Genomic DNA, 25,912 nt, shown 5'->3' with positions numbered 1-25,912 from the left:
TCAGAACGGGGGAGATAAGCCGTTCAAATCTGGACCGACCACAAAAATCTGGAATACTTCATGACGGCTAAGAAACTGAACCGGCGGCAGGCACGATGGTCTCTCGAACTGAGTGAGTATCACTTCTCTTTGTTACATAAACCGGGGAAAACGAACGGGCGGGCCGACGCGTTATCCCGACGAAACGGGTACGACAACGGAAAGGAAGATAATCAGGACATCGTCCTACTTCCCTGGGGGCTATTCAAGGAACACGCGATCCGCGCTATGCTGACACTAGAGCATACGGAGGGCGACGGGCTGATGGACTCGATCCGGCGGGCCGAATCGGCCACTGAGGAAAAGGTCCTCAAGCTCTGGGAAGACGGAGAACCGGAAGGCTGGGAACAGCACGACGGCTTCAAGACTCGAACGGGCTGGTATACGTACCCCGGCTATGGGACTGCGGCATCGAGTGCTACGGCAACACCATGACATCCCTATCGTGGGACACCCGGGGTGGCATCGAACCCTCGAGCTGACGACCCGCAACTACTGGTGGCCGTCCATTCAAGCCGATTGCCAGGCATACGTGCACGAGCCTGCCCGTTGTGCCAACGAACGAAGATATTCCCGAGACGCCCCGTAGGAACCTTGGTCCCGAATAGCGTGCCGACTCGAGTTTGGCAGCGCATATCAATCGATCTGATCGTTCAACTACCCGAATCCTCCGGGTACAACGCCATTCTCGTAATCGTAGATCGACTGGGTAAAGGGATACGCGTACTCCCATGCACGGGAAACATCTCCGGGGAAGGAGTCGCTCGACTATACCGCGATCACGTCTGGAAAGATTACGGATTCCCAGAGGAGGTAACTAGCGACCGGGGCCAGCAGTTCATCGGGCATTTCATGAGCGACTTGAGCAAATTGCTGGGAATCAAGATTCGATCTTCATCGGCATATCACCCACAGACGGACGGGCAAACAGAGCGTGCAAATATGGAGGTCGAGCAATACCTTCGAACATTCTGCAACTTCCAGCAGAGCGATTGGTCAGACTGGCTTTCCCTAGCAGAGTTCGCGTTTAATGACAAGGTTAACTCTTCAACGGGATTCTCGCCCTTCTTCCTCACGTTGGGATTCCACCCGAGAAAGGGGTCCGAGGCCCCGCAAGAGGTCCCGACCGAGGCCGCTACGGTGTTTGCCGAACGAATGAAGGAAGCCCGGGCCGATGCGGCCGAAGCTATGAAAGAGGCCCAGGAAACGATGAAGAGATACTACGACCCAAAGCACTCTCCGGACCCGAATTACGCCGAAGGGGATAAAGTTTACCTCCAGGGGACGAATTTGACCAGCGATCGACCCTCAAAAAAACTGGATGACAAGAGGTTCGGGCCATTCGAAGTTAAGCGCAAAGTGGGTAAAACATCCTATGAACTGGTGCTACCCCCAACTTGGCGCGTAAGCCCCGTATTCCACACGGCGCTATTACGACCCTGGAACCCCCCCGTAGCGGATCATCAACGGGCCGCCCCACCACCCCCGGCAGAAATGCGGGACGGCGAGCCTCACTACGAAGTCGAGGCCATCTCGCTCGTACGAAAGCAAGGACGACACCGCCTAAGATACCTAATTCAGTGGAAAGGCTACCCTCGGGAAGAGTGGACGTGGGAATTGCGGGACAAACTGGAGGGCGCAGAAGAGGCACTCGAGGACTTCTATACTCTCAACCCGTTCGCGCCCCCGAAAGAACTCATAAACGGCCGATGGAAAATCCGAAAGCAAGACCAGGGGACGCGGACCCATAGGGCGTCGAGGCGCCGCCCACAACGGAGGGGGGTGATGTCACGGTTCGGGTCGGGCCGTCCGGGCCGTAAGGCCGCACGGGCCCGAACGGGCCCGCACGGGCCCGTATACCGCCCGTCCTCCTGGACGCCCCCTCATTCTTCCAACCCCTTCCGTTCACCCCTACGACCCTGCGCAGCGCCCATCCGATCCGCCCTGGGGCCTAGCGCCCATCCGATCCATCCCTAATACCGTAGCGTATAAAAGTCGTACTTACAAGATGTAGTCGCTAGGCTAATATCGTCTATTCTCCGGGCGAATACCCATCTCTCGTGCTCCTCAGACCTCTCCGAAGTCGGACCCCCCGACGCCCCGATACGGCCCGAGCCCGACGCTGACAGAGAGCACCTTTAGGCTTTGGGGAGGAAGATCAGGACAGAGGAAGGAAAAGAAGGGCTGGCGGCGGGGATTTATTGAGCCTGACGAGATATGTCTCTAGCACTGCTAAGCAGGTTGCGGACACCTTCGGGTGAGCTCTGCAACTTGTGCTTGAGGAGCTCGCCAACTTATACCGCCAGAGCCGCCGCAATGTTGACTATATTGGCCTCGTGCTTGACTTCGACAACAGGGATGCTGCTTAGTTGGCCAATCTGGACAACAACAGCTATGGCCTCAGCAGCCTTGCTGATTGTGCTTACAGTGGAAGAAGCGTATAAGAAGTGTGGTAGTAAGGTAGGGGTCGTGGGAACCCGCACATTTAGTCAGCTGATTAGGATGGTCTTAACAAATGCTAGGCCCAATAACTAGATAATATCTACTTTTTATATTTGGTCAAACCTGGAATGATGGCGCTGTCACAGCTGTGACTCCACTTAAAAGCGTGACAATCAGCATCACATGTTGTTGTATGTGATGATTGATTTTGACCAATCTTGTAGGGAATTATGACATACAAATGGGTTTCATTCATGTCACAATAGAGTCTTGGAGTAGATTCCAGTCCATTTATAAATTATTAGACAGATCAGACTACTTCTAATTTAGGTGGGTCACACTCGGTGATGGCCTTAGGGTCAATTGATGTATGACTAAATGTGCGGGGTTCCCACGACCCCTACCTTATTAATATTGGAGCGGTCATGTATATATGTAGTATCCTGCAATAATATCTGTTTTTTTTTTGTTCATTTGCATTCAGCTAATTAAATCACTGGCAGAACTATTGGGTGGCTTGTGTCTATCCTACCAAATATACTATATGGTGTTTCCCTGGATGTCCAGCTGGACCCAGAGTGAATCCATTTGCGACCAAACATGGTAACCATGTGGCGCTGATCCGGGAACCAGCTGGGCATCAGATGTATCCACCAGGAATTTTCCGGTAGTCATACTAGTATGTACATATGTCTCCCAAAGTCACCGGCAGTCTAAGTAACTCGCGAAATTAAAATTAGGCCAAGAAGTATCATCTAATACGAGTATGTAAGTATACAACAAGAAATACAACTATCAAAAAGTGTACGATACAGGTCCGACGCGACAACACGACAACTTATCGCTCGCACCCACGCACGGCACTCTCCTCGTACCCACACGCGGACGCGGACTCGGAATACCGGCGTGGGCGATGCGGGTCCCATGATGCTGCCATCATTGTCGGGCTCGCACGCAGACGGGTGCTCTCCGATTCGTCCATATGAACAGAACCCCTACGCGCAGAGAGTGGATACGGATGCGACCGATCACGCGGCGAGCTGGTCATTGGCGAGTGCGGTGGCGTCGAGCGTTGGAGGGTCGCTTTTAATGTGAGCGCATCGCCAGATGAGCAGCTGGAGAAGGTCGACGCGCAACTGGAGCCGGGCCGCGCGGCGACGGCATTGGCTGCGGCAGAGAGAGCGATAGAATGGTTGCGATAGTGCCGACGCATGTTGCTGTTCACGTTGAACGCGCGGCCGCAGTTAGGGTATGGGCAGCGGAATGCTGTTCCAAAAGAAGAACAGTCGTGAGCAATGATTAGTCACAAAGACGGTTTGGACGTACGAGTGGCGCCCGTATGGGTATTGACGTGTATGCGCAGGCTGCTGGGCCGGTTGAAGCGTTTGCGACACTGCTGGCAGACGTGCTTTCGTGTGGTCGTGCTCGTTGGTGATGCGCCGGCAGAGCCTGTGGACGCCGGGCTTGGCGGCGCCTCGATGTCGTTGTCAATGTCGTCAGCATCGTCATCTTCCTCATGGTCCACTGGCATCTCCCCATCGTCGTTAGTCAAATGCGCATTGCCATCCGACTCGTCGTCTTCGAGCTCACGTTCCCCGTCCCTGCCCGTGGTCATCGGAGGCTGTGCCTTGTTGTGTGGTTTGGGCGGAGGAGGAGGACTAGTAGGCATAGGTGAATCAAAGGCGAAGCGCCGGGTGAGCGGGCTAGGGAGTGGCCCAGGCAGATAGTGGTTGCGTGGTGGGAGACGTGTGCTCCCCAAGAATGGTTGTGGCTGTGAGGGCCTTGCTGACGTCGAGAAGGGTAATGGCGAGGAGGGAGCTGGCATGAGGTACTCGGGGAACATTTCATGGATGCTGGGTAGGACGACGGTCGGCGAGGTCGCAGAGGCCATGACTGGCAGAGACAAGGCAGGACAAGACAGAAAAAGGGAAGAAAGCAAAGGGCGGACTTGAAAGAAGAGACCGGGATCGTCAAAGCCACCCTCCCTTATAGCGCCTACGCTTACGAACACCTCGCACGTTAGCTCAAGCACGCAACACGGCAGGGCAGCAAGGCAAATTACCGCGGACTGTAAGGGAAGCAGTGAGAGTGAGCGACAGCGGCGTTGACGCTGTCAAGCGGCGATTGGCGACCTAAAGGGGATCCGCGGTGGATTACTGTTCTTGGGAACCGAGCCAGTGATCGCCGGCCGAAACGCGGCCAGCCCGGTGATGACTCATCTCTTTTCTTCCACGACGACGACGACAACGATTCAGCACAACGGAAGTTGTAACACCAGGTGCAACTCATTCAGTACGGCTCCATAAGCCCAGTTATCACAGTCCATCACTCACGGTGCGCGTCTCCGCCCGAATGAATCACACCTTCAATACGCGCTAAAAACGCCAATCTTTGCGGTTGCCCGCGCCATATCCAGCGTCTGATTCTTGATCGCCTCGCTGTGTACCTGCATCCTGCGTTCATCGTTCATCCTCGGGGTCTACTCGCGGGTCGCCCACTTCCATTCGCAGGCCCACCCTACCCAGGCAGCGGACGCCCGAGGCCGACATTATACCTCTCTTCTCCAGCTTGGGTTCATCTGCCTTCCTCCAACGCCTGCCGAGCCCGTGCGCCAGTCGGACCCCGAACAGGAAACCATTCGGAATACTTTATTCACGGCGATCCGATGTCGATTCCGGCGGGTGCGTTGTCGCTGTGACCTATGATGCCCGTGATTGATAATGAGTACCTTACACAGATGCTCACCGTGGCCCATTTACCGTGCTCCCGGTTACCCGACCAACATCTCCACGAACACGAACACGGGCACACGGGCAAGACGCGTCCCGCGCGGCCGGCGACAAGACATTTCGCCTGAACGTTATCTAGCATGAAAAGCTTGTCAACCTTGTAGGCTGTTCCTTCCAGTAATGGAGCCATAGAGCTCTCGCAGACGGCTCATCAGGCATCAGATCGTCTGGGACCTTAAGATCGACGGTTGACGCTTGACGCTTGACTTGCATGCACCGACTGCTCCAGAAAGCATCAATACCCACGCAATTGTATAGTTGCTAAATGGCGCCGCCCCCTGCATGCTTCCTGCGGATCTCATCCCGCGCATTCTTCATTGGCCAGTACCCACCAACAGTACAACCGGCGCGACATCTATCTCAGCAGCCAGTCGGCGCCTAATAGATCGTCCTTATCAGCCGCTCAGCGGAAATCAGCCGTCAGTCAAGGTCATTCAATCCACTCGGCGCCGACCATTTGCATTGCGTCGCAATGGTTGAATGTTGTGCTATGTATTAGGTCCGGTAGGACGACAATCCCGACGACGTTGATTTCCGTCTACCGGCGGAGATAAACGTCTGCTCCCATGGATATAATAGATAAATCGGCACGTAAGTTCCTCCTTATCAGCCCTGAGTATTGTACTTATTGTCAGCACGCAGAGACAGGCGCTCCTGCGTCACCGGTAAATCGCCGATCCCTTGTGCCCTCGATTGCGTCATTGGGCTAAAACTATGCCTGGCCATAGTGGAGCGACGTAAGGGTACTAGCTAGCTTCTAAGCGAGGCGAGCTGCGGCGAGCTGTTTTGAAGATCGACGGAAGCGACCAGACGACAATTCATATACCTGATCGGTGTGCGGCAGGCAAGTGAATTTACCTCCTGGAAAATCATACCCATATTAATCAGCCGCCTAGCTAATTATTCCTGTCTTAATCCGCACTGGAATCCCGAGGAGCAGGGCGTTCTTCCAGTAGCACGCGGAAACAGAGCGCACCGACGAGTACGGAGGCGTCGCTGTCAGCAGGCCAAAAGGCTCCAGCCTAAGTCTGCGGGAATCCGGGCTGGGCGGTTCTCCCCTTTCCCGCTGCGTTTCCACGCTCCCGATAGCAACACTCGGGACGGCTGTAGCTTGCAAGCCGAGGGAGGGTGCGACCACGCCTTTCTCCAAAAGGGCACTTCTCCCGCGTACTTTCCGGCGAATAGAACGGGTGCCGACGGGGTCAATCTACGTCGCTGTGTTGGTGAACCTTGAGACGTATTGGCAGTCTTGGTAAGTGTACGTGGAAGAAGCCTCACGATTTGAACCAGAATCGTGTGTTTATGCCGACGGACGACACAGAAAGATAACGCAGATGAAAGCCACGGCGCGCTCAGACGCCACCAGCACCCACTGGCCGACGTAAAACCCAGTCCAATGGCTCGCCTGACAGCTGGCGTCGAAGCCTCGAAGGAAATCAGCTGGCGCCGGAAGGACCAAGACTGAGGATCCCTAGACGTGGCGAGCTTCTGTGGCGGGGAGAGTTAGGTCTTTTGAGTTACTGCTAGTAAGTTTCTCCGGCGAATAAGGAAGTCGGACGCGCGCGGGAAGCGCGTGCCTGCGTGGAAGCTCCACAGTTGCAGGGTCATTCTGTTCGCTGAGTAGCCTGAACCGTATGACTAACTGTCTACAGGCGGCGTGGTGGCAAAGGTGCCACTAGATGCACTGGCAGCACAATGAATGGTTTCTTTTCGGCTAGCTGGAGCTCACCAAACAAGCCCGTACTACTAGTGTCGACCTTCCTCCCACTGGCAAGCATGAATTTGATGGCAGTCGCCGTGATCAGCGCACCGACAAGTCGCTCCTGACAGCCAAGCGCAAGCGTACACTTATGCACATAATCTTCCTCTTTCACTTCCTTGGATGCCGGATTCCGCAGAGCGATCACTGAAGCCTAAACATGCTCAGGGAGGACTACAGATTGTATTATAATTGAAACGGACCAAACCAAGAATGTGAATAAATTGATTATATAAAATATATAGGAAATAATAAAACAAACATATCAGCAGACACTGCCAGACAGACCAGAATTACGACTAATTGTCAATTCTCAGAAATAATTTTTGAATATGCTCATGAGTATTTTCTCATCAAAATGTCTAAGCTTTTCAGTTTTCCAGCTAAAATGTGGCTGGCATTCACACGGTAAATTTAAACCTTCCATTTCCCATAGAAACATGAACACAAATGTCACCTTTTAATATACAAATACTAGACAGGGCTGGGGCATAGCCCCAGCTTTGAATATTACTTGAAAGTGAATTTTTAAACAATAACCCTCTTAAATATCTGGTCTACTATTATTGACATAGATTGCAACCCAAGTCAGTAAACTTCATATACTTACTTATTGATTCATGGGAAAATTGAGAATACTTAGTATATACTTAGATTTCAGCATGGTAAACAGCCCTAGATATAATGTTTTTATGGTACTGGGTGCAGGATATCATATATAGCTTTGTATTCCAATTAGGATTGGTCATATCTTACAGCTTTTGTTACCAATTTGGGGCTTTAACAGTAGTAACCCCCCCAAAAAAGGAAATGTGGAGCAAATAAATTGCTACACCATCAACCCATTAGCAGATGAGTGTGAGGTCCTGCAGTTGGCTCAGTGGGATGATGGTACTGACATCTCACAGATGTCCAGAGACATCTACCTGATGTCGGTGCTTAGACTTTTCATGATGTGTATTAGACATCTATGCAATCTCAGCTTTTATCTCAATTTATTGTCTTGCTTAGATATCCAATAGACTGCAATAAGTGGACTTGAGTACTTATTAACACATTCTCATTCCATGTCATAAATTTACAAATGTAATAATATCTACTTGTGGGCCCGGGCCCGAGCACCAGTGTGTGTTATAAGTTCAGTACTAACTGCTGCCTTACTCCCCCTTGGCACATAAATCCCCATTCATGTCTTCCTCAGAAGAGATCACAGGTTGTTACTTCATGCTCTTGTCACTGTTTACCTGTCACAACCGGTTTGCAAGATCCTTGATGGCAGTCATGCTCGACAAAGCAGACAAATTGAATCGCTCCAGGCTCCACGATGACGTATGACAACATTTTAGCAATGATTTCGACTCTATTTGGACACCGGATTATGGCCCAGCGGAAGTCGGGATGGACAGTGTCCGTACAAACGAACCGCTGATGAGTGCGGAGTGCGGACAGCAAATGAGCTCTCTAACCAAACTAACCCACAGAAACAACCAAACTCCACTTGTCGTAGAGAGAGATATGTATAATGTTGAGTAAGAAAAGTCACAAAACCCAAAAATCATCTTCTCCTTGTGTGAGAACAGGCCCTGTGAACAGAGCCTTGGCACAGATGTGTAAGATTGTAGGGTAGGTATGACTTTCCTTGTGAAAACTTTAATTTTGCATGCCCTAAAGCATACTATTGACGAAACTTCGCAATAGAGAAGCGCCAATATGATGCCTGGAGAGTTTATACTTGTTGGATCAGGAACTAACTGCCTTAAACTCTCGACTAGTAACTGAAACCCAATAATGTAGCAACTGGAACTCTTTTTTATTCAGCAACCAAAACCCTCAACTGATAAATCCTTCGACGCAATAATACTATTTTGAAAGAGCTAGCAAGATAGATTGACGAGCTAGATCCCAGATGCACCTGGTAGAGCGGGGCAATCTGTGAATCTCCCAAATATAAGACAGTGATATGAATACTAAAAAAATTCGATAGAATCAGGTAAAATCATGAGTAAGAAAAGTAGTCTATGCGCATAATTGTATTGGTATCATTTTGCCATATGGTCCAGAGTTGAAATTACAGGTCCAGATGACTGGTATCGTGTGTAGTGGTGTCAATGACCTGTGTGAATCTTCCAGATTCGCGACCATCTAGTTTTCCTTGTAAAGAATCCCTCGATTTTGAGTAGGATAAGTTGATAGCTCTGCTTTCCAGCTTTCAAATGACACCCATAACTTGTGTCTTGTGTGTATGACCTCAGTGGTGGTTGTCCCAACTCTTCTGGCGCAAATCCAGTGTTCAGATGACCAGTTCCTCATCAGTGTTTTAGAGTCGCCATTGATCACAGCTCCAGGCCCCAATTCATTAAGTTGGTTTCTCCGTTTAACCGTCCCTTGGCACTCTCGATCCTCCAGGGAGATCCAAAACATGTTCCAATGATGTCAGTTGTTGATACCAACAGAGATAGGGGTTTCCCTTATCTAGGAGAAAACAACAGTGCACGCCAAACCGAATATGCCTTTTAGTTTACATTCCCTTTGGGTATTTTACATAGGATTGGATAGATCCTAGCGAGCAATGGGCTCTGCGAACTTTTCTTACTCAAGATTTCAGAATTACTGAGAGCAATTTGATAGATTTCGACTGGTTCTTTGGTAGATAACTCCCTAGTTGACTATTCGGGACTCATGTCAACTGTGAGATATGCGCTGAGCAATAAAATCAACAAAATTAGTTGTTCCTGGTCTGTCCCAGACTGCGGCTTATCACTGCTCAAGCAAAATGAGCACTCTGTTGCTGACAAGAATCTGTGAAATTCAGCCCCAGATATAGTTCCCCGCAAAGTCACGGGCATAAACCCAGCTCAGTGCTCGAACGTCATCGCCATTTCTGACAGTTACTGTTAATGCTTGATGCCAGGTGCTATCACGAGAGGGTTCAGACCCAAGTCCAGCACTCCAATATGGCTCATAGCCGCTTATGGTCCATGTGAGCTGATGATTTTTCTCCAATAGCAGTCATACAGCCCCATATTCGACAAGCTTTGGTGAAACCCAGCTCAGATGGCATTGAAAGATAGCACTGTTGACAATGAATTCTCTTACTTCACAGCCCGCCTGAAGCCATTTCCTCAAACAAAAACAGACACCAATTGCAAAATGATTTCTTTTCATCCATCTCTGAGTGCTAGAGAAAGACCCTCTTTTTATCATAATGAGAGAGCAATTAAAGGACTGTTATTTTATGCAACTTTCTGTATATAACAAATTGTGATCTTTGCATGTTTGCAAAAAGGTCAAATTAAAGTTAGGGTTTGGGATGTTCCTTTTTGTATATAGTGCTGCATTGTCCGTATACCATGTTAGGATTTAGATCTGGTGTCCTCTGGTCAACCAGGAGACAATCCTGTCAGCGCCTCACATTACGCCTACTTTCCATCGGGTTCTGGTCAACAGAGTGACTATACTGCTAACACACCAAGGCACTTCTCTCATACTGGCCAGCAAGACCAGGGATGAGATTAGACCTAAACAAGCCTGAAACACTTATCTCTGGTGACGATCATGCTATTGATGGCCATCTGACAGTCGGCAAGGCTAAGAGAATGGTAGGTGGTACCACCTCAGACACAGGTGGGTATTACACTATGTGACATGGCTGACCAATGGCAAAGTTGAGTTTTTTCTTTTTCATTTTTTGACTGGTCAAGAGGTATGTAGATCTTCAGCTAAAAACATATTTCTATGGGACTCCGGGCATCACAGCATTAATCTGGGCCCTGGAAGGCCCATTCTCACATAATGTTTGACTTTTCTGATACTCTCAAAATTGAAATCTTGTCTAATTCCTTGGAAATCTCATCAGTCGTTGGCTCTTGCTGAGATCTATCAAATGATGCACTTTCTGGACCTCTGTAAGGGCAACCCTGGAGACTCCGACGAAAGCCTAGCAGGGGAGGATCCAAAGTGTGAATAAAAGCTACAGAAATATATGGAGGGACCGACCTAGCAGGGGAGGATCCAAAGAGAAGAAACTCTAAGGGTCCGCCTGCTAGGGCGCCAACTATATACTGGTCGTCCGTAACTGCCGACGTAGAGCGCAGAAGGCCTGAGCGGTGTCGCAGGCTCTGTCCCAAGGTGATCGTTGGGAGGGTCTTGATGGATCGGTGATTGTTCGGGCGAAGGAGGCCGTGGACGATGGTCGGGGTGGGTCGGAGCGTCCGAGGGGGCGCCGGTCAGATGCACCTCGGATGCGTTCGGAAGGTCCGAAGGAGGCCGAAGCGGGGGTTCCCCTGACAACCTCTGACCAGTCATGGGAAAATGTGATTGAGCTGCCTTTGGAGGTATCACCAATATCCAGGTGTAGCACAAAAGAATAACTTTCAATAACACACAAAGACATTCAAATCTTTCTGTGCCTCCTTTAGGCTATCACAAAGAACATCTTCATGATTGCATAAAAGGGGAAAGGACACAAGGAAACACCAAACTCTGGGTGATTGGTCATCCTAGCAGGGCTTGAAAATATTTTTGTAGGTAAATATATTTTCATTTTACTATACTAATATTAATAGCACTGTGCTGGGCCAGCATGTGACAATGGGAAACAGGCACCCAAGTAGAATGAATGCACATCTAGGAAGCACGCAAATATGGAAATTTGAAGCACATGACCAAGAACGACATGTTGAGCCGTTGCCGAAGGAGTAGTGCCTGGCCTGCAAGGGATATACGATTGTTCCCTCTGCAGCCAGGAACAGGGACAAGGGGGAGCAGGAGAGGCCAAGGGTGTTTAATCATCCCTCAGTGGGCCCGCATATATAAAGGCGGGATAATGCACACTATTTTCCCCAGCCATTAAGATGTAATGGCCAAACCATTCTCTTAACCCTGTCATTTTTGGCTGTTTCAACAAGAAGCCAAGAACTGTAAATTTTCCAATCGGGATAATATTCAGAGAATCAGTAATGGCCAAGTCCGATTCAGTTCAAAACAGGATTTAGCCAAACGTGAATGCCAAACGGTAGGGTGCTGTGAGTAATGCAAAATGCATTACTCACACCGGTTTCGAAACCGGTTTCGAAACACCCCCCGTTTCGAAACAGTTTCGAAACCGGCCGGCCCGGGGGGTCCGCTGACAGTTGGCAGCCGGGGACAGGCCCGGGTATCATAACCCCGAGAAGCGTACCATGGTGGCAGAGATGGCTCCACCAAGGGTACCGCAGATCATCAGCTGGTGACATCAAGTCACACATGTCACATAGGGTAGGGTGGGTCACTGGGGTGAAATTTCACTTTTTAGACTTGTGTCTGGGGAAGGTTTATGGGCATCCAGGAGGACCAGAAATGCACAGTTTTATGTTTTTAGGACTTGTTGCCAAAGAATATGGAATGTCTGAGGGCCTATATCCCTATCAGGAGAGTTTAATAATAAGTACAATGCTAAACAATGACATGTAAGCATGTCATTTACTTTCTTCTTTCCTTCCCATATGATATGTCTTAAATGGCCCTGGCATAGAATCCAATGAGCCCAGTGCTGTGTCCTGTACAGACACTGATGACAAACAATTTCCTTTTTGGGAAGTCACATGGCTTAGTCATGCTTACATCAATAGGGTAGGGAGGGCTGCCTGGTGCTTAATTCACTTTTTCGACCTGATGTCTCAGATTTTTTTTTGCGCGGTACCCTTGGGCTCCACTGCTGGGGAAACTCACCTGCTTGGCCTTCGGCAGGTGAGTGCAGGTGATATTCTTGGGGCATCAAGGAGGCCCGGGCTTGCCGGAGGATCACGTGTCGGTTTCGAAACCGGGTCGGCCGGGCCACGGCATTCAAAACTAACATGTGTTTTCAAACCGGTTTCAAAACCGTTTCGAAACCACAGTTACTCACAGCACCCTACCAAACGGCAGTTCAAACCGGCCCCAAACGGGTGTTTTTTGGCCCAAAATGGCCAAACCTGAACGCCGAATGCACATTCAGTCCGGTCCGGTTCGGGTTCAAACCAAAATCCTGAACCGGACCTGGCCATCGCTACAGAGAATCTGTAGCCATTGCCAGTTGAATCTTGACGAAAGTACCAGGCTGCTACCAGCTACCAAATTTGGATCCTGCTTTCCTTGGTCTCAAAATGACTTATAATGCCTGAAGAATCCACTGTCCACTGGCAAGAGTGATCAACTATAAGTATCAGTGTTAGCCTTGCATGTAAGATGAGGTACTCTGTCAATTTTACTATGTTTTGCTCATGTGTTATCCTTTTAGCATATTTCCTTCTAAAATTTGGTCTCAGATACCATCCTGATATGTGCTGTTGTTGATGTAATTACATGGAAATCAGTCAGAGGGAATATGGCTGAAGGGTAGTTGTCCAAGTTCCACATGGATCAGATCAATAATAGCATAGTAAATTTACCAAAAATCAGTTCTTAGCACTCATATCATATTTGACTCTTCCCTTTTGTGATAGCCCAAAAAACATTTCACAGGGGACAATTCAGGGTGCTTCAGCCTTCAATCAAGGATTCTAATATTGGTTTTTTTTAGCAAGTAGTATTGAAGATACAAATAATATAGACAATTTATGTCCACAACTGTACCAGGAAAATAAGTAGATGATCATAGTGACATGTATACAGTAGGCTTTTTTACTTTACTTTACATGTTCCATTTTCACGCGCTTGTTTATTAGAGACTGGGCGTCGACGTCGGTGTCCTTCGAGTCTCCACCGTTCACAGTCTGAGAACTCCTCTTGCGAATACCTAGCCGATTCTGATCAGTTAACAGTATGACACACCGCCCAATTGCAACGCACCGAGTATCACCTCCTTTGTATGCTCCAGCGCATCAAGGGCCGTCGCAAGCCCCTCCTCCCCTTTCCGCAGTGCAGCTTCGCGCTCCTGGAGTGCGACATGGCTCTCAGTGACAAGCTTGGTGCGAAGGGCGGTGGTCTCGGCGCGTGCGTCGACGAGCTCTTCGCCCTGCGCCTCGAGTTTAGCCTCGGCACGAGCGAGCTTCGCACGCAAATCAGCGATAAGCCTCGTTTGGCTTGCGTCGTGTGTCTGTAGCTGCGCGATGAAGTTCGAGACTGGCGGTGAGACTTCGGATGCTTGGTCGGCATCTTCTTGCCGCCACTGGTCGACATCATCATCATTCGTTAGCAATCCGCAAACTGCCCATATGGCCATTGTAGTGGACTACACTCACCGGTGGCTCTTGTGGAAGGCCTAGGAGTCTCCCACTCAGCGGGTTCGACTGTTGTCCAGATAATAAGGGATTGCCGCGTCCACCGCGTCCACGGCCACGAATTGACATCATTAAGGAGGTGAAAAAGGAGAGGGTGGACAAAAGAGGAAATTACGTCGCACGCACCGCCACATGTCATTCCACTCTCGTTCTGCGTCCATCGCGTCGGAGCGATCGACCGCAGCGAGTGACTACATACCCCGGACGCTCGAGGATGTGCGCGAGAATGCGGCGCGGGAGGTAGCGATGCGGGCCACCGCCCATAGAAGGACGGTCGATGGCGTGAGGATGGGGGTGCTAGTGGTCATGGCCAAGGCAGATGAAGTGGACTTTCTGGCACGGGTGGCGGACCGAATACGCGAAGAGCACTTACTGAAGAACGAATTTGTGCGTCGCTTGACCCTCTTGGTCCCGTATCCAGCCTTACCAGTGCAGGTTTTTGCAGTCGCGACATCTGGCACGCCGATCCGGCCAAACAAGACGAATACACTCATGATATGCGGCTCTCCCGAGCACTACGTCCAACGAGCTGTCCTACTCGCCTCATCCAAGCTGATCGGACGCGTGATGGGGACGACGAACGAGGGCCACATGTGGCTTGCCTCCGTGAAGCGGATCACCTCCTCTGGCCCGACCAGCCCCTCCACCGACGAAGCCGCGCTTTGGGACGTGCTCGTCAAGTCCTCCCGCCAGCCAATCGACCCGCTAAACCGCCCGCCAGGCTGCCTCAGCGCCGCCACCCGCCTCGCGCTCGCGCAAAGCAAACTGGAGCGTCTCACACCGCAAATGGCACTAAACGAGCTGCGCACACCGTCCGGCTTTCGTGGGGTGCAGGCCCCCACCTTCCTCGTCGACATCCGCTCGCTCTCCGAGCGCGAGCGCAGTCACGGGGCCGGAATACATGGCTCCCTCACTGTCGAGCGCAACCAGCTCGAGTGGCTCTTCGATCCCCAGAGCGAGGAACGGCTCGCCATTGCTGATCGATATGACCTCCGTGTTATCCTGTTTGACGAGGATGGCAGAGCAAGCAGTTTGGCCGCGGTCGCGCTGCAGGAGATCGGACTGTTGAACGCGACAGATATAGTTGGCGGCTTTCGCGCATGGATCGAGGCCGATTTGCCGGGCGATATTACAGGCATGGAGGATGAAGATGATTTACATTCGGAGCCGTCTGTAATTCAGATACTGGGTTGAATGTTGGATCTGCTCAAGATTCAACTTCTACTAGCCGTGCGATTGCGCTGTGGAGCTTGATTGGAGTGTAAGTACTTAATCGTGCAATCTGAAGCGCTTTGCCGGGGGAGAATTGGAAAAGTTCCGCTGGCTTTCGCTTACGGACTCGGATATCTAGAAGTTGTCAATGGGAATATCGTTGGCCAATGATCAACTAGCTACAACAGAGTACTTATTGCGTCCTTCAAGAAGTTTATGCGTTGCGGCACATCGAGCGCCATGACAAGCCAGTTTGGCTAAGATGCGGCACAGAAAGCATATCTCTCTCGATGCTGAGAGTGCTCTTTCCGCCTGTGATGATTCACATTTGTGTAATATTTCTACAACTCTGGAGTATCGTATCTACTCACATAAAGAAGACTGCACGAGTGCATAATTATTTATAAAGTTACTTCGAGGTCTTTTTGGGGCTGAAGATGCCCTCGATGACCTTCTCCAGCCCGCCAGTGAGGTCCTTGGCCATCAGCGCGGGGCACTTGAGATTCATCGACAGCACTTTCGGTGCCCGCTCGGAGATCGGCTCGATGGTCCGGCGAGGGTGCGACTTTGTGGGTGTCGACGCCGCTCCCGAGGCGGCGAACTGCTTCTCGTAGAGCGTCCAATCGTGCGAGAAGAGGGCATATTTCTTGCTCGCGTCGATCAAGCCTAGCGCGGGCTCGTCAGCTATCAATCGCAGCCTGCAGTGCCGCAGGGATGCTCACCGAAGAAGTTGGCGTTGGCGCCGACGTTGATGGAGAATGCTGCGCCGATTTTGACGCCCCCGCTGACCTGGCCTTCGGCCTTGGCGATGGGGGTGACAGCGCGGGCTTTGCCCCGGATCGCGCTGGCGAGCCTGGCGTGTGCCACGCCCGAGCCCGACGCGCTCGAGTGCAAGCGGTTGGCGCTGGGAGTCACCGTAACGACGGGGGCTTTGCTGGTCAAGGCCTGCACCTGCTTCGGGTTTACACTGCGGGACAACGACTTCAGGCTGCCCGGTTTAGCGCTCGTTGGAAGCGCGGCGGGAGCGGCTAGCTTTGCGCTAGCCGGCGTCTTGACTATCTCCACCCCGGCGGATCCAGAGGCCGTCAAGTTCAGGGCGAGCGTTGCGCTCGCGTCGGCGTTGAGGTACACGTCCGCCTTGATGAACGTGAACGCGTGCAGCGCAAGCTTCACCTCCGGGATGAGGTGTGCGGTGACTTTGGACCTGGTGCTGAAGTTTGGCGCAACGGAAAGAGAGAGTTCTGCACAATCAGGAAAGCCGCTCACATAAGAAGAAAACACATACTGCTGCCGCCGGTGTTGACCGCGCCAGAGGAAGCGCTTCGCGGTTCCGCGGGGAAGTACACTCTTGCATGGTCCGCGGTGTACGCGAGGTCAACGGCAACCGACAGGTCTCCGTCAATCTCCGCATCAAGCTGGCCGTAAATCCCGAACGAAGGCTGAATCAACGTATATCAGCTCCTATCTCAGCAGTCCAGGGGGAGAGTCAGAGCACGAACCCCAATGGAGAATATACCCGGGAAATCGAAGCCTGCGAGGGATGCATCAGTAAAAGTGTCAAAAAGTCTTTTAGATCTTTAGTCTTTACAGAGAGTCTTTGGTCTTGGGGAACAGATCTTTTCAATCTTTGGTCTTTGGCCAGCAGTCTTTGGTCTTGGAAAGCAATCTTTGGTCTTATTCTACAATGATCTTTGCAGTCAACAAACCCAAATTTTTTTGCATAGGTGTGAGAAGGTGAGGAGTATATCATAAGTCAATAGGTTTGGAAGGTCTGCAGTTTTACACAGAATTAAAAGGCTTTATTGCAACTATTGAGCTGTAAACTGTTTTCACGAGTCCCAAGTCATCCATCAAAATAAGGCCCTAATATTCCATCATGTTGCCATGTGAATGACAGATGGTTGATTGCTGTCGGCGACTCATCACCGTGTTTCTTCCTTCCTTTTCCCCTCATCTCCCGCCCCATAGGCACCCTCCCATGGCCTCAATTCCGCTCCTCAACGCTCGAAAACCTCAATTCCATCAATACACAAGGCCTTCCCCCCTCAATGGCAAGTTTTCATGCCTGACAGAGCAAGGAAGGCTGCGAATGCACTCTCAAGCCCTTCGTTCAAGTCTGAATGGCCACCACGACGGCGAAACAACTTGAAACCTAGACAGCAACATTCCACACCTTCCGAACTCGCTCTAGGTGTTCCACTGATGGTTAAGGCCATGCTCGACGTCGAAGGTGCTGTAGCTTAGCTGGAGGGGATTGCGGCTTGTTGTATGGTCGAGCCTTGGCTCTGTACGTCGTCGGTGTTCTCCTACAACATCCTCTGACTGCCTCCCAGACCTTTGTCGCCTACCGATCACTATATCATCATCGTTGCTCTGAACGCCATCGCTCAGCCAAGACTTGTTCCCCACCTACCGCAAGAGATTCTTGCCCGTTTCGCGCCATCTTCGGAGGAGCGTCCGGGACGCCCCTCCGCTTCCCGAGGACCGAAGACCGAGCTCGTCACTCCCGCCGTTCCCGCTCGTCGGCCGATGTACCAGTCAGACTGGACCGAAACCTGTCCCGCTCACCCTGCGCTCGTTCCTGGGCCAAATCCCGCCAAATTCTACCCACCTCTCCGCCTCTCCCTCCGTTCCCAACGACGTGAAAATGGCGGCCAACGACCGACGCGTTCCCGCCCGCCACAACTTCCTATTCCTGCCTTCCCTGCCTTACCATGCCACCAATTTTCGGTCCTTTTGCGCCAGAATGCAGGATTTGGCGCAGACGGGTTGCTCCTGCAATCCGTGAAGGTTTCAGCCCACACGGGCCAGCGCTTGTCTCCCGCTGACCCGCCCGCCTCTTCTGTGTCCCTCACGTTCGGGGTTGGACTGGCCGAAGCGCTTGCGTTTCGGTCAACGATTCCCGGCCCTGGCCCGGTAGAGCGGTAGTGTGAGCGTAGTTATCAAATTGTATTAGCTATATTGAATTTATTACTTTTATTCACTCTTTGCATTGCATCTTTAAGAGTCTTAGCAGGTCTTAAAGCAGGTCTTAATTGTGTCTTTTGGGATCTTTGGGAAAGATCTCAAGTCTTTCCCAAGACCAGGACGCTGCTGGAATAAGACCCAGCATCTTTTGAGTCTTTCAGGTCTTTCAGGTCTTTTTGGTCTTGCCCAAAGACCTAAAAGACCTGAAAGACTTTTGTGCACTTTTACTGATGTGTAGACCAGAAGGGAATCTTGCCCGTTGCAACAGTGCCGCGCGCGGCGAGATCGACCTCCAGGCGCCCGCCGATCTTGCCGTTCAACCCTGTGAACGTCGCGAACTCGGTGATTTTGGGAGGGATAACCGTTCCCGCGGCGATGAATCCGACGGAGACCGTTGTGTCAATGTCAGCAGAAAGGCCTGCGGAGGCCGAGACGCTATAGTCGATGCACTCGAGCGATGCCGAAAGGAGAGGGAAGCTGCGCGCAATCTTGAGGGGTGGAAGATCGATGGTGCGTGTCTTGTTGAAGTTGAACCAGCCGCGGCGCTGAATTTCGCGCCGTTCGATGTGGGAGAGCGACGCGGTGGGTGTGAGGTCCGAGGCGTTGAAGTTGTAGCCCTCGATAGAGAATTCGATGGGGCCAGTTCTGTTGATCAATCAGCGGCTTGAAAAATAACCGAGGACAAAACATACCGGGTTGCGTTGACGGCGGCAAAGTCGGTGTCGATGCTGGCGAGGAACACGGTGTGCGTGAGGTTGCCTGATCCGGGCCCATCGCTGGCGTGTGCGTGATATGCCGCGGCTTTCGCGTCCAAATCGACATCCGCGGGAACAGTCTGGTCGGCGTCACGTTTCATGGCCGCGATGCGGGCAAAGGGGCTCGCGCCGCACTAGTCACGGTCAGCAGACATGTTAGAACCGTAACGAAACCTGAGCTTACCTCCTCCGGCAGCCTCACAACGGTATCCACCGCGCCGTGGCCCTCAAACAGATGCGCACAGTCGGGGCTGTGGCACACGATGCGCACCTCTTGCGCTAGGGCCGTCGCGTTGCAGGAGAGAATCGTCCAGCCCGCCTCGGGGGTGATATCGGACACCGAATGCGAGTTGCCAGACTGTATCATGAAAATATCAGTGCAAGCGCAGAGACAGAGACGAGCGACACGCACGATGCGTAGTTTGGCGGCGCCTTTGTGGTTCTTACTGGGCTTCTGGGCTTCAAAAGAGCAAGAGCCTTTGCACGGCCCGGACTCGACGGCCGCGGCCGCGGGCTTCTGCGGGGCTCGGCATGTCCTGCGGGAGGCGGTGGTGGAGAGGACGAAAAGAGCGAGGGTGAAAACGAGTGTGGGGGCACGCATTGCGGCCGGCGGGGCGGGAGTCAAAGGGAGGAAGAGAGAGCAGCACTAGCAGGTCGCATCCTGATAAGTAAACGTCGATCCTAAAAGAAGGGAAACACATCAGCGCTGCATGACGACCGTGTGGTCCGCCATGTGGCCGACGCCAAGCCCGTGTTCTCTGTGATAAAGCACTTGAGCGCCGGCACCAGCAGTGGCATGGATAATGGGCCGAAAGTTATATCATCCGAAAAACCAGTGACACCCTGAGGCTGCCTCCTAGTAGCCGGCCCACATAAGATTTCATGGGAACCGGGGAAATCTGTTCAAAAGAATCCGTCTTGTTTTTACTAGTACGGATTAGCGCGACAGACAAGGACATACCAGTAAGTCAGTGCCTCGCGGCGACAGCAAACACCTGTTTCATTCTCCGGCGAAAGTTGGAGTCTCGTGTAAGTATCCAGCGCGGACCTGTGCTAGAAAGTCAGACATATGGCAGTCACCAACAGCACCGCAATCCTGTGATGCAGTTCTTTTTTATGCCCCCTCTCTTTACCTGCTCCCTCTTCGCCTCGTGAAAATGTGCGGCCAGACTCTCCGCCATGGAACAGGAGGATATCGCTATCCACTGGCCAACAGACAGCGCGCGGTGCCAGTGAAGCACGTCCGCCCGCTTCTCGACAACCCAGAACCTTCGCCGCTGGCTGGCGTTATCGCCCAGCTGCAAGCACACGACAAGGACCAGACGTTGGTCATCGCGGAGCTGCGATCGAGGCTCGAGAAAGCCGAGGAGAAGATAGTAGAGCAAGCAAAGAAGCTTAACGCCGCACACGCTAAGGTCGATGATCTCCACACCAAACTCGTCAATGAACAAGACGCGCACGCTAAGGGCTTGGAAGGAGCGCTCGAGGCACTCGAGCGCACCAAGGCGGTCATACTCGGTCAGTTGCGTATTTTCTTAGTATCTTCGTGACATTGAGGTGTTGAACCAGATATTCGCAAGCGTGGCGCCGAGCAAGACACTGACGATGAGGCTGAAGCTCCACCGATGAAGCGCGCCAAAACGACGCATGCAGACCCCTCAATTGACGACCTTGACGACCCCTTAGTTGACGACCTTTCAGTTGACGACCACTGGTAAAATGGGGATTTGAATTGTACGCAGCTACTATAGCAATAGCCCTGGCTCATGTCAGCTGATTGTACCGCATATATCAGTATGCTTCCCGTTGTTTCACATCCACCAGCGCGCGGACCTGCTCCACATACGGGCCCAAATCCAATGCAGCATGTCCACCATCTTGCGCGGGAATAGTCGACAGAATTTCGCGCAGACCCCGCACCATTAACGCGTCCTCGGAACGCAACAAATACACCCGCGAGTCGACCTCCGGCGCATAATGCCGGACTTTCATGATGTGTAGACGGATGCGCCCGCGGGTGTTCTCCTTCGCGCGTTCAATCTGGGTGTCATAGCCGGGTCCTTGCCACGCGATGGTCTCGATTTCCGAGTCATCGCTATCCACAACACTCTCACTAGCTAAAGTGTCACTTTGTACTGCCCTTGGAGGAATTATTTTTTCACTTTCCCCTCACTTTCCCTCACTTTATACTGGTTATCTGTGCAGGATGTCTCAGTCAGAGTGAACTCAAAAGGTGAGAGTGAAGTCACTGCAGTGAAGGTGAGAATGAAAGTAATCATAACCTTGACAACACTGTGTTCCACAATGATTAGAAAGTGAAGTGAAGGTGTCAGAATGAGAGTGATGAAGGAGCAAAGATCATACATAGTAACGCACCGATGAGAGTAGAGTGAAGGTGAAGGTTAGAATTAACCGTTACATTATAAATATGTCAGATTTGGTCATTACAGAGTCGTGATATTACTCGAGGGAGGGCGGCATATTCACAGTGAAAATGAAACTGGAAATGAACTGGCATGGCACAGCTACAGGTCACTCGGTGAACTCGTCATCGGTGATCACTTTGCGAGCCAGTAACAACGAACGCTAAAGGTGTTCAGATCATGATTATTTGAGTCTTAAAGCACATACCAATTCGTAAACAACCTCATATTCATCGTCCCAACTATAGCCTGGCGGCAAGTCCCTCCCTTTAGGAACGAAGTAGCTGAGGTGTTTTGCGTAGGGGATGTTACGACCGGGAACTTTTCTGTTGTCAACCGTAGCTGTTCCACGACGTGGACGCTTAGCCGTGTGAGCAGGTGGCGGAGCATCCTCCGCTCGCTTACGCTTCTGTTGCTTAACAGGCTTTGGCGGCTTCGGGGATGGCGGACTCGGTGTCAGAGGAGAGGATGGTGGTGAGCGAGTATCCTTCCGAGTATTGTTGTCAGCAGGCGGCGGAGTTATTGGGGGCTGCACAGGTTCATCGTCCTTCTCCACTTCGAGTTCTCCACCAGCATTTTTCCTTGATTCAGCCTCGGCTCGCCCCCTACGCGCGACAGGACGGGAGAAATCCAGCTTCTTCGGAGTTGGAGTTTTGCTGGATAGAACAGGACGGGCCGGCGTCTTGGGCGGTGGAGGCAAGACCTTTATATCTTCCCGAATACGTGTTTGGATTGCGAAGCGTTCGCCCTTAGCTTGAGCGTCAAGCACAGCTTGGTAAAGAGATCGCACAGCTTGTCGATCTGCGTCAGCAAGTGGAATGAGTTCGGTCTTGTCGTCACAAGGAAGAACAATCTCCAATGTGCCCCGTTCGAGTTCCTTTTCTTGAAAGCACATCAGATTGACACTGTTGTCGTAGAATGAAACTCACCGAAATAAGACTCCAAGAGCACGGTGCCTTCGACGGAGCTAAGTGTACTGGTATCAAGTGGTACAAGGGTGAGTGTTCCATCGCCTTGCACTGTTGGATAGCCTGTCCGCGAGGTTAGAACTAATTGCGATGAGAGGAGTAGCACACACGGAATAATGATTTTCGGGCCCATTTTCGAACGTTACGCGCTTCAGGAGCACCGAGATCGAATGCGGGTGATTTGACTGTCGGACTGGTGATAGTAATTCTGGACAGGATTGAGCGACCCGATTTGTGGGAGATGATACAGCGTACACTTTGTGATTCATCGTCCCTTCGTGATCGCGAAAATTGCCGAGGACGATGAAAGATGCATCGCCGAGTTGACTGAGACCATGCCCAATTAACGATTGGAGCGCTGTGGTAACAAGTTCACTGAAGCGGCCTTGATTCCTGCCAACTCATCAGCCATGGAGTACGGAAGGAAAATAAAAACTCACTCTTTGACAGACTTCAAAATCTCGACATCTGAAGGGCCAGCAGCACGTCGGGCATTCTCAACAGATGCCTTCTCTTCCCATTCCTTCTTCTGCATCTCGTCTAGAGCCTCCCATTTTTCGTCACCAATTTTATGCCACATCCGGAGTCCCTCGACGCTTGTGTGTTCGGGTAGTGCTTCATCCCGTTCTGCCTTTATCACATCGGTAATGGACGACTTGAACAGGCGCTGGCCATTTGCGCGTTGGACGATCTTCGTGGGTGCCACAGCAGCTGGCGCAGCCACGTTCTTGCGTTCCTTGCGCGCTTGGTGGCCCGATGCATTGTTTAGTTTGTTGTACATTGCCTGGTGACGCGTATGAGAATTGGAAGTGAATGTTAAATTGTGTTGGGCGCACCGCGAGAATCTGAGATTCCTTATACAATTCGATTTCGACTGGAAACTCTTTCTTGAGAAGCGCAAAGAGCTCGTTGTTTGCATAGCTCTTGGTAGTCCCTTTCCCGCCAGGGCTTTGAGCATGTTGGGTGAACAGTGGCTGGAGTGTTTCTTTCATGAAGCGACTCATTCGCTGGATCGTCTCGTCGGACTTGTTCGCAAGAGAAAAGTCGAGCAGCGTGCTGGGGTTCGAGTCAGTCATTGTGAGTGGTACAACCTCTGAGACGGCTTACCAGGCCGTTTATAATGGGCGATACTGGGCCCAAGCCTGCCCTTATGGCCTTATCGACATTCCAAGCGCTGGTCGCAGCCGCGACCCAAGCGTTGTGGTCAAAAAGCACAGACGTGACATCGTGACACATCGGAAGTGAATTTTGGTCCTTTTGAACGCACAGAACACAGTTCAGTTATCATAATCATGCTAGCTCTACATTGAACCAGAAGTCCCAGTCCCTTAACTCCGTCAACCCCTTCAAACGAATCAAAATTGGCTTTCGTCGTGTCGCATAAGTCTCTTTCACTCGACTCTGATTGCCCCATTCTCCAATAAGGTATGAAAACCGCTCGAGTGACCCTCCTTCCAGCCCTATCTCTCCGAGAATCATTCGCATAGTGCTCAATGAGAATTTCCCATTGTCTGTTGGAATTGCAAGGATCCTGGGCACAGATTTATTCTGTCGAAGGTCTCTAACAGCTCCAAGACGACGCAAATGCACTTGCCTTCATCCACACAACCAAGAAGCGATTACATGGCATACCAGGAACGGTGACCTTTCGACTGGGAGGAATCGGGGATGGTGAGCGGGGCATGGCTCGTGAGTTTCGGATAGGCGGAATAGGAGAAGGCGAGCGTGCATATTTCTTCTGTGGATATATTGAGGCTGGCGATGGGGACCGCGCCCGTCGCTGATGGAGTTTAGACATCCGGAAGAATCACCAAGTAGATAAATACCTTTAATGGAGTACGAGGGAGACGTTGTACTTCGGTCATGGTTGATGGGTTCCAAAACGACACAGGTGGCCCTTATATCTATGATTACCAAGGTCAAAGCCTTGAACGTGTGCGCCAAGACCAACGCACCAAAGCTGAGGGTGGACAAGGCAAACAAGTATTGACAGTTGATATTGTGTTGCGCCGCCAGCAACATGTGTGCGGCTGAGCAGGATTCAGAATGGACAGGCAGGTTTATAGCGTCAAGGATTGGCAGCCCCGGAGGAAAAGATATTGAGGACAGTGTTTGGGAAGAGCAAGTATTACACCTAATATGAAGTATTGAGCACTTAGAGCCAGAGCAAGAAGGGAAAACACGCACCTGAATGCCAAACACCTTGCGCAGCCTTTCCTCTGTCTCCAATAGTGGAACATCCCTCCGACATAGCGTGTGCTGGAAGCTTGACCATGGAAGATGTGGTCTTGAGTTTGATTGTGCACCAGCGTGGTTGTAGCGGTCAGACTGGATGTGGGTAATGACGAGGAGAGGGTGTGACACTGAGTCACACGACTGACGGGACTACCCCGAGATCTCTTGGGAAGAGGGAGGAACGAGTCGTACGAGTCATATGAGGGAGGAATGAGTAGTAGATATGTAAGACAAGAACAATACTATCTAATTTTCAGTCCTTCTTGAATCCAATTCTCCTCTTCTCTCCGTACAGTGCATGACGTTGCTGCTCAGATTCTTTCTCCGAATCCGCAAACATCTGCGCATCCTTGACAAAATCGGGTCGCCCAAGAGGGAAAGGTGCATAGTTTGACGGACCTGCAACTGGCTGAGATGGGGGCTCGATACGTTGTTTCTTGTGTGGTGGTGGTTGTTCCGGTGCGCGTTTACCTAGGTTAAAAAGTTAGCAGGCTTGATTAGATGGCCTGAAGACGTACACAATCCTTGCACAACCTCAAAAGCCATGTCTGCTTTGACAATCCACGCCCTCATCTCGAGACAGTCTTTGCTTTTCGAACCGATGGCTCGATAGAGGATGATTTCGCCATTTCCCTCGAGATTGAAGCTGTCAATGACACGGTCTTGAGTCCAGCCCTTGCGACGGGGTGAGTACCGTTCAAAGCGAATTGGGGAGTCAACAGCGATATTTGCGATGGTGGCGATCGTGAAAGATGTGATGTCAAAATAGGCGGGTGAGCGGATATGGAGCTTCTGTTTCAATGGCGGCTCATCTGGGTCGCAAAGGTCTGGCCAAACACAGACTTGCAAGTGTAAAGCTGATGATACGTTCAGCGAGAGTTCGTCGATGAGTAACGCTATACACACCTGAAGCAGGATCTAACTCGTATTCAGTGGGTTCATATTTATCGCATTCGGAAGGTATCATTTCCATGACTGAATCGTTTTTGAGATGGTCATCCTGATGAATTGCCTTGCGCTTCTGACTGTTTCCCTTGGGGAGAGGAACCTCACAGATTCCTAAAAATTGCGTAAATTGAAGCAGC

At 51.3% G+C, this 25,912-nt stretch overlaps 6 protein-coding genes across 6 annotated transcripts; 2 read left to right on the top strand and 4 right to left on the bottom strand.

The window, feature by feature from the left end:
• Positions 1-3,319: 3,319 nt before the first annotated feature.
• On the bottom strand, positions 3,320-4,372 carry MIND_01273100 (C2H2 finger domain transcription factor mtfA; the record flags this gene model as incomplete). Its single annotated transcript, XM_037369208.1, has 2 exons — positions 3,320-3,747; positions 3,808-4,372. The coding sequence occupies 2 exons, from the start codon at positions 4,370-4,372 to the stop codon at positions 3,320-3,322; spliced, it is 993 nt and encodes a 330-aa protein (XP_037214414.1).
• Positions 4,373-13,673: 9,301 nt separating this feature from the next.
• Positions 13,674-14,339, bottom strand: MIND_01273000 (uncharacterized protein; the record flags this gene model as incomplete). The annotated part of the gene is made up of 3 exons (XM_037369207.1): positions 13,674-13,783; positions 13,837-14,155; positions 14,229-14,339. The coding sequence occupies 3 exons, from the start codon at positions 14,337-14,339 to the stop codon at positions 13,674-13,676; spliced, it is 540 nt and encodes a 179-aa protein (XP_037214413.1).
• A 60-nt stretch (positions 14,340-14,399) lies between these two features.
• Positions 14,400-15,461, top strand: MIND_01272900 (Rhodanese domain-containing protein; the record flags this gene model as incomplete). Its single annotated transcript, XM_037369206.1, has 2 exons — positions 14,400-14,654; positions 14,703-15,461. 2 exons carry the CDS (start codon positions 14,400-14,402, stop codon positions 15,459-15,461), a joined length of 1,014 nt encoding a protein of 337 aa, XP_037214412.1.
• Positions 15,462-15,888: 427 nt separating this feature from the next.
• MIND_01272800 (uncharacterized protein) lies at positions 15,889-17,025 on the bottom strand (the record flags this gene model as incomplete). Its single annotated transcript, XM_037369205.1, has 4 exons — positions 15,889-16,145; positions 16,202-16,720; positions 16,765-16,918; positions 16,996-17,025. 4 exons carry the CDS (start codon positions 17,023-17,025, stop codon positions 15,889-15,891), a joined length of 960 nt encoding a protein of 319 aa, XP_037214411.1.
• A 1,645-nt stretch (positions 17,026-18,670) lies between these two features.
• On the bottom strand, positions 18,671-19,802 carry MIND_01272700 (USP domain-containing protein; the record flags this gene model as incomplete). Its single annotated transcript, XM_037369204.1, has 4 exons — positions 18,671-19,091; positions 19,139-19,335; positions 19,386-19,559; positions 19,614-19,802. The coding sequence occupies 4 exons, from the start codon at positions 19,800-19,802 to the stop codon at positions 18,671-18,673; spliced, it is 981 nt and encodes a 326-aa protein (XP_037214410.1).
• A 523-nt stretch (positions 19,803-20,325) lies between these two features.
• Positions 20,326-20,919, top strand: MIND_01272600 (uncharacterized protein; the record flags this gene model as incomplete). The annotated part of the gene is made up of 2 exons (XM_037369203.1): positions 20,326-20,719; positions 20,771-20,919. The coding sequence occupies exons 1-2, from the start codon at positions 20,359-20,361 to the stop codon at positions 20,917-20,919; spliced, it is 510 nt and encodes a 169-aa protein (XP_037214409.1). The 5' UTR covers positions 20,326-20,358.
• Positions 20,920-25,912: the final 4,993 nt, after the last annotated feature.

The sequence above is a fragment of the Mycena indigotica genome (genome assembly GCF_014461135.1).
Source record: "Mycena indigotica strain 171206Taipei chromosome Unknown Mind.scaff0013, whole genome shotgun sequence".
In the NCBI taxonomy this organism is placed as follows: domain Eukaryota; kingdom Fungi; phylum Basidiomycota; class Agaricomycetes; order Agaricales; family Mycenaceae; genus Mycena; species Mycena indigotica.
Note: the sequence above shows the minus strand (reverse complement) of the source record. Positions and strands in the feature narration are given on the sequence as shown.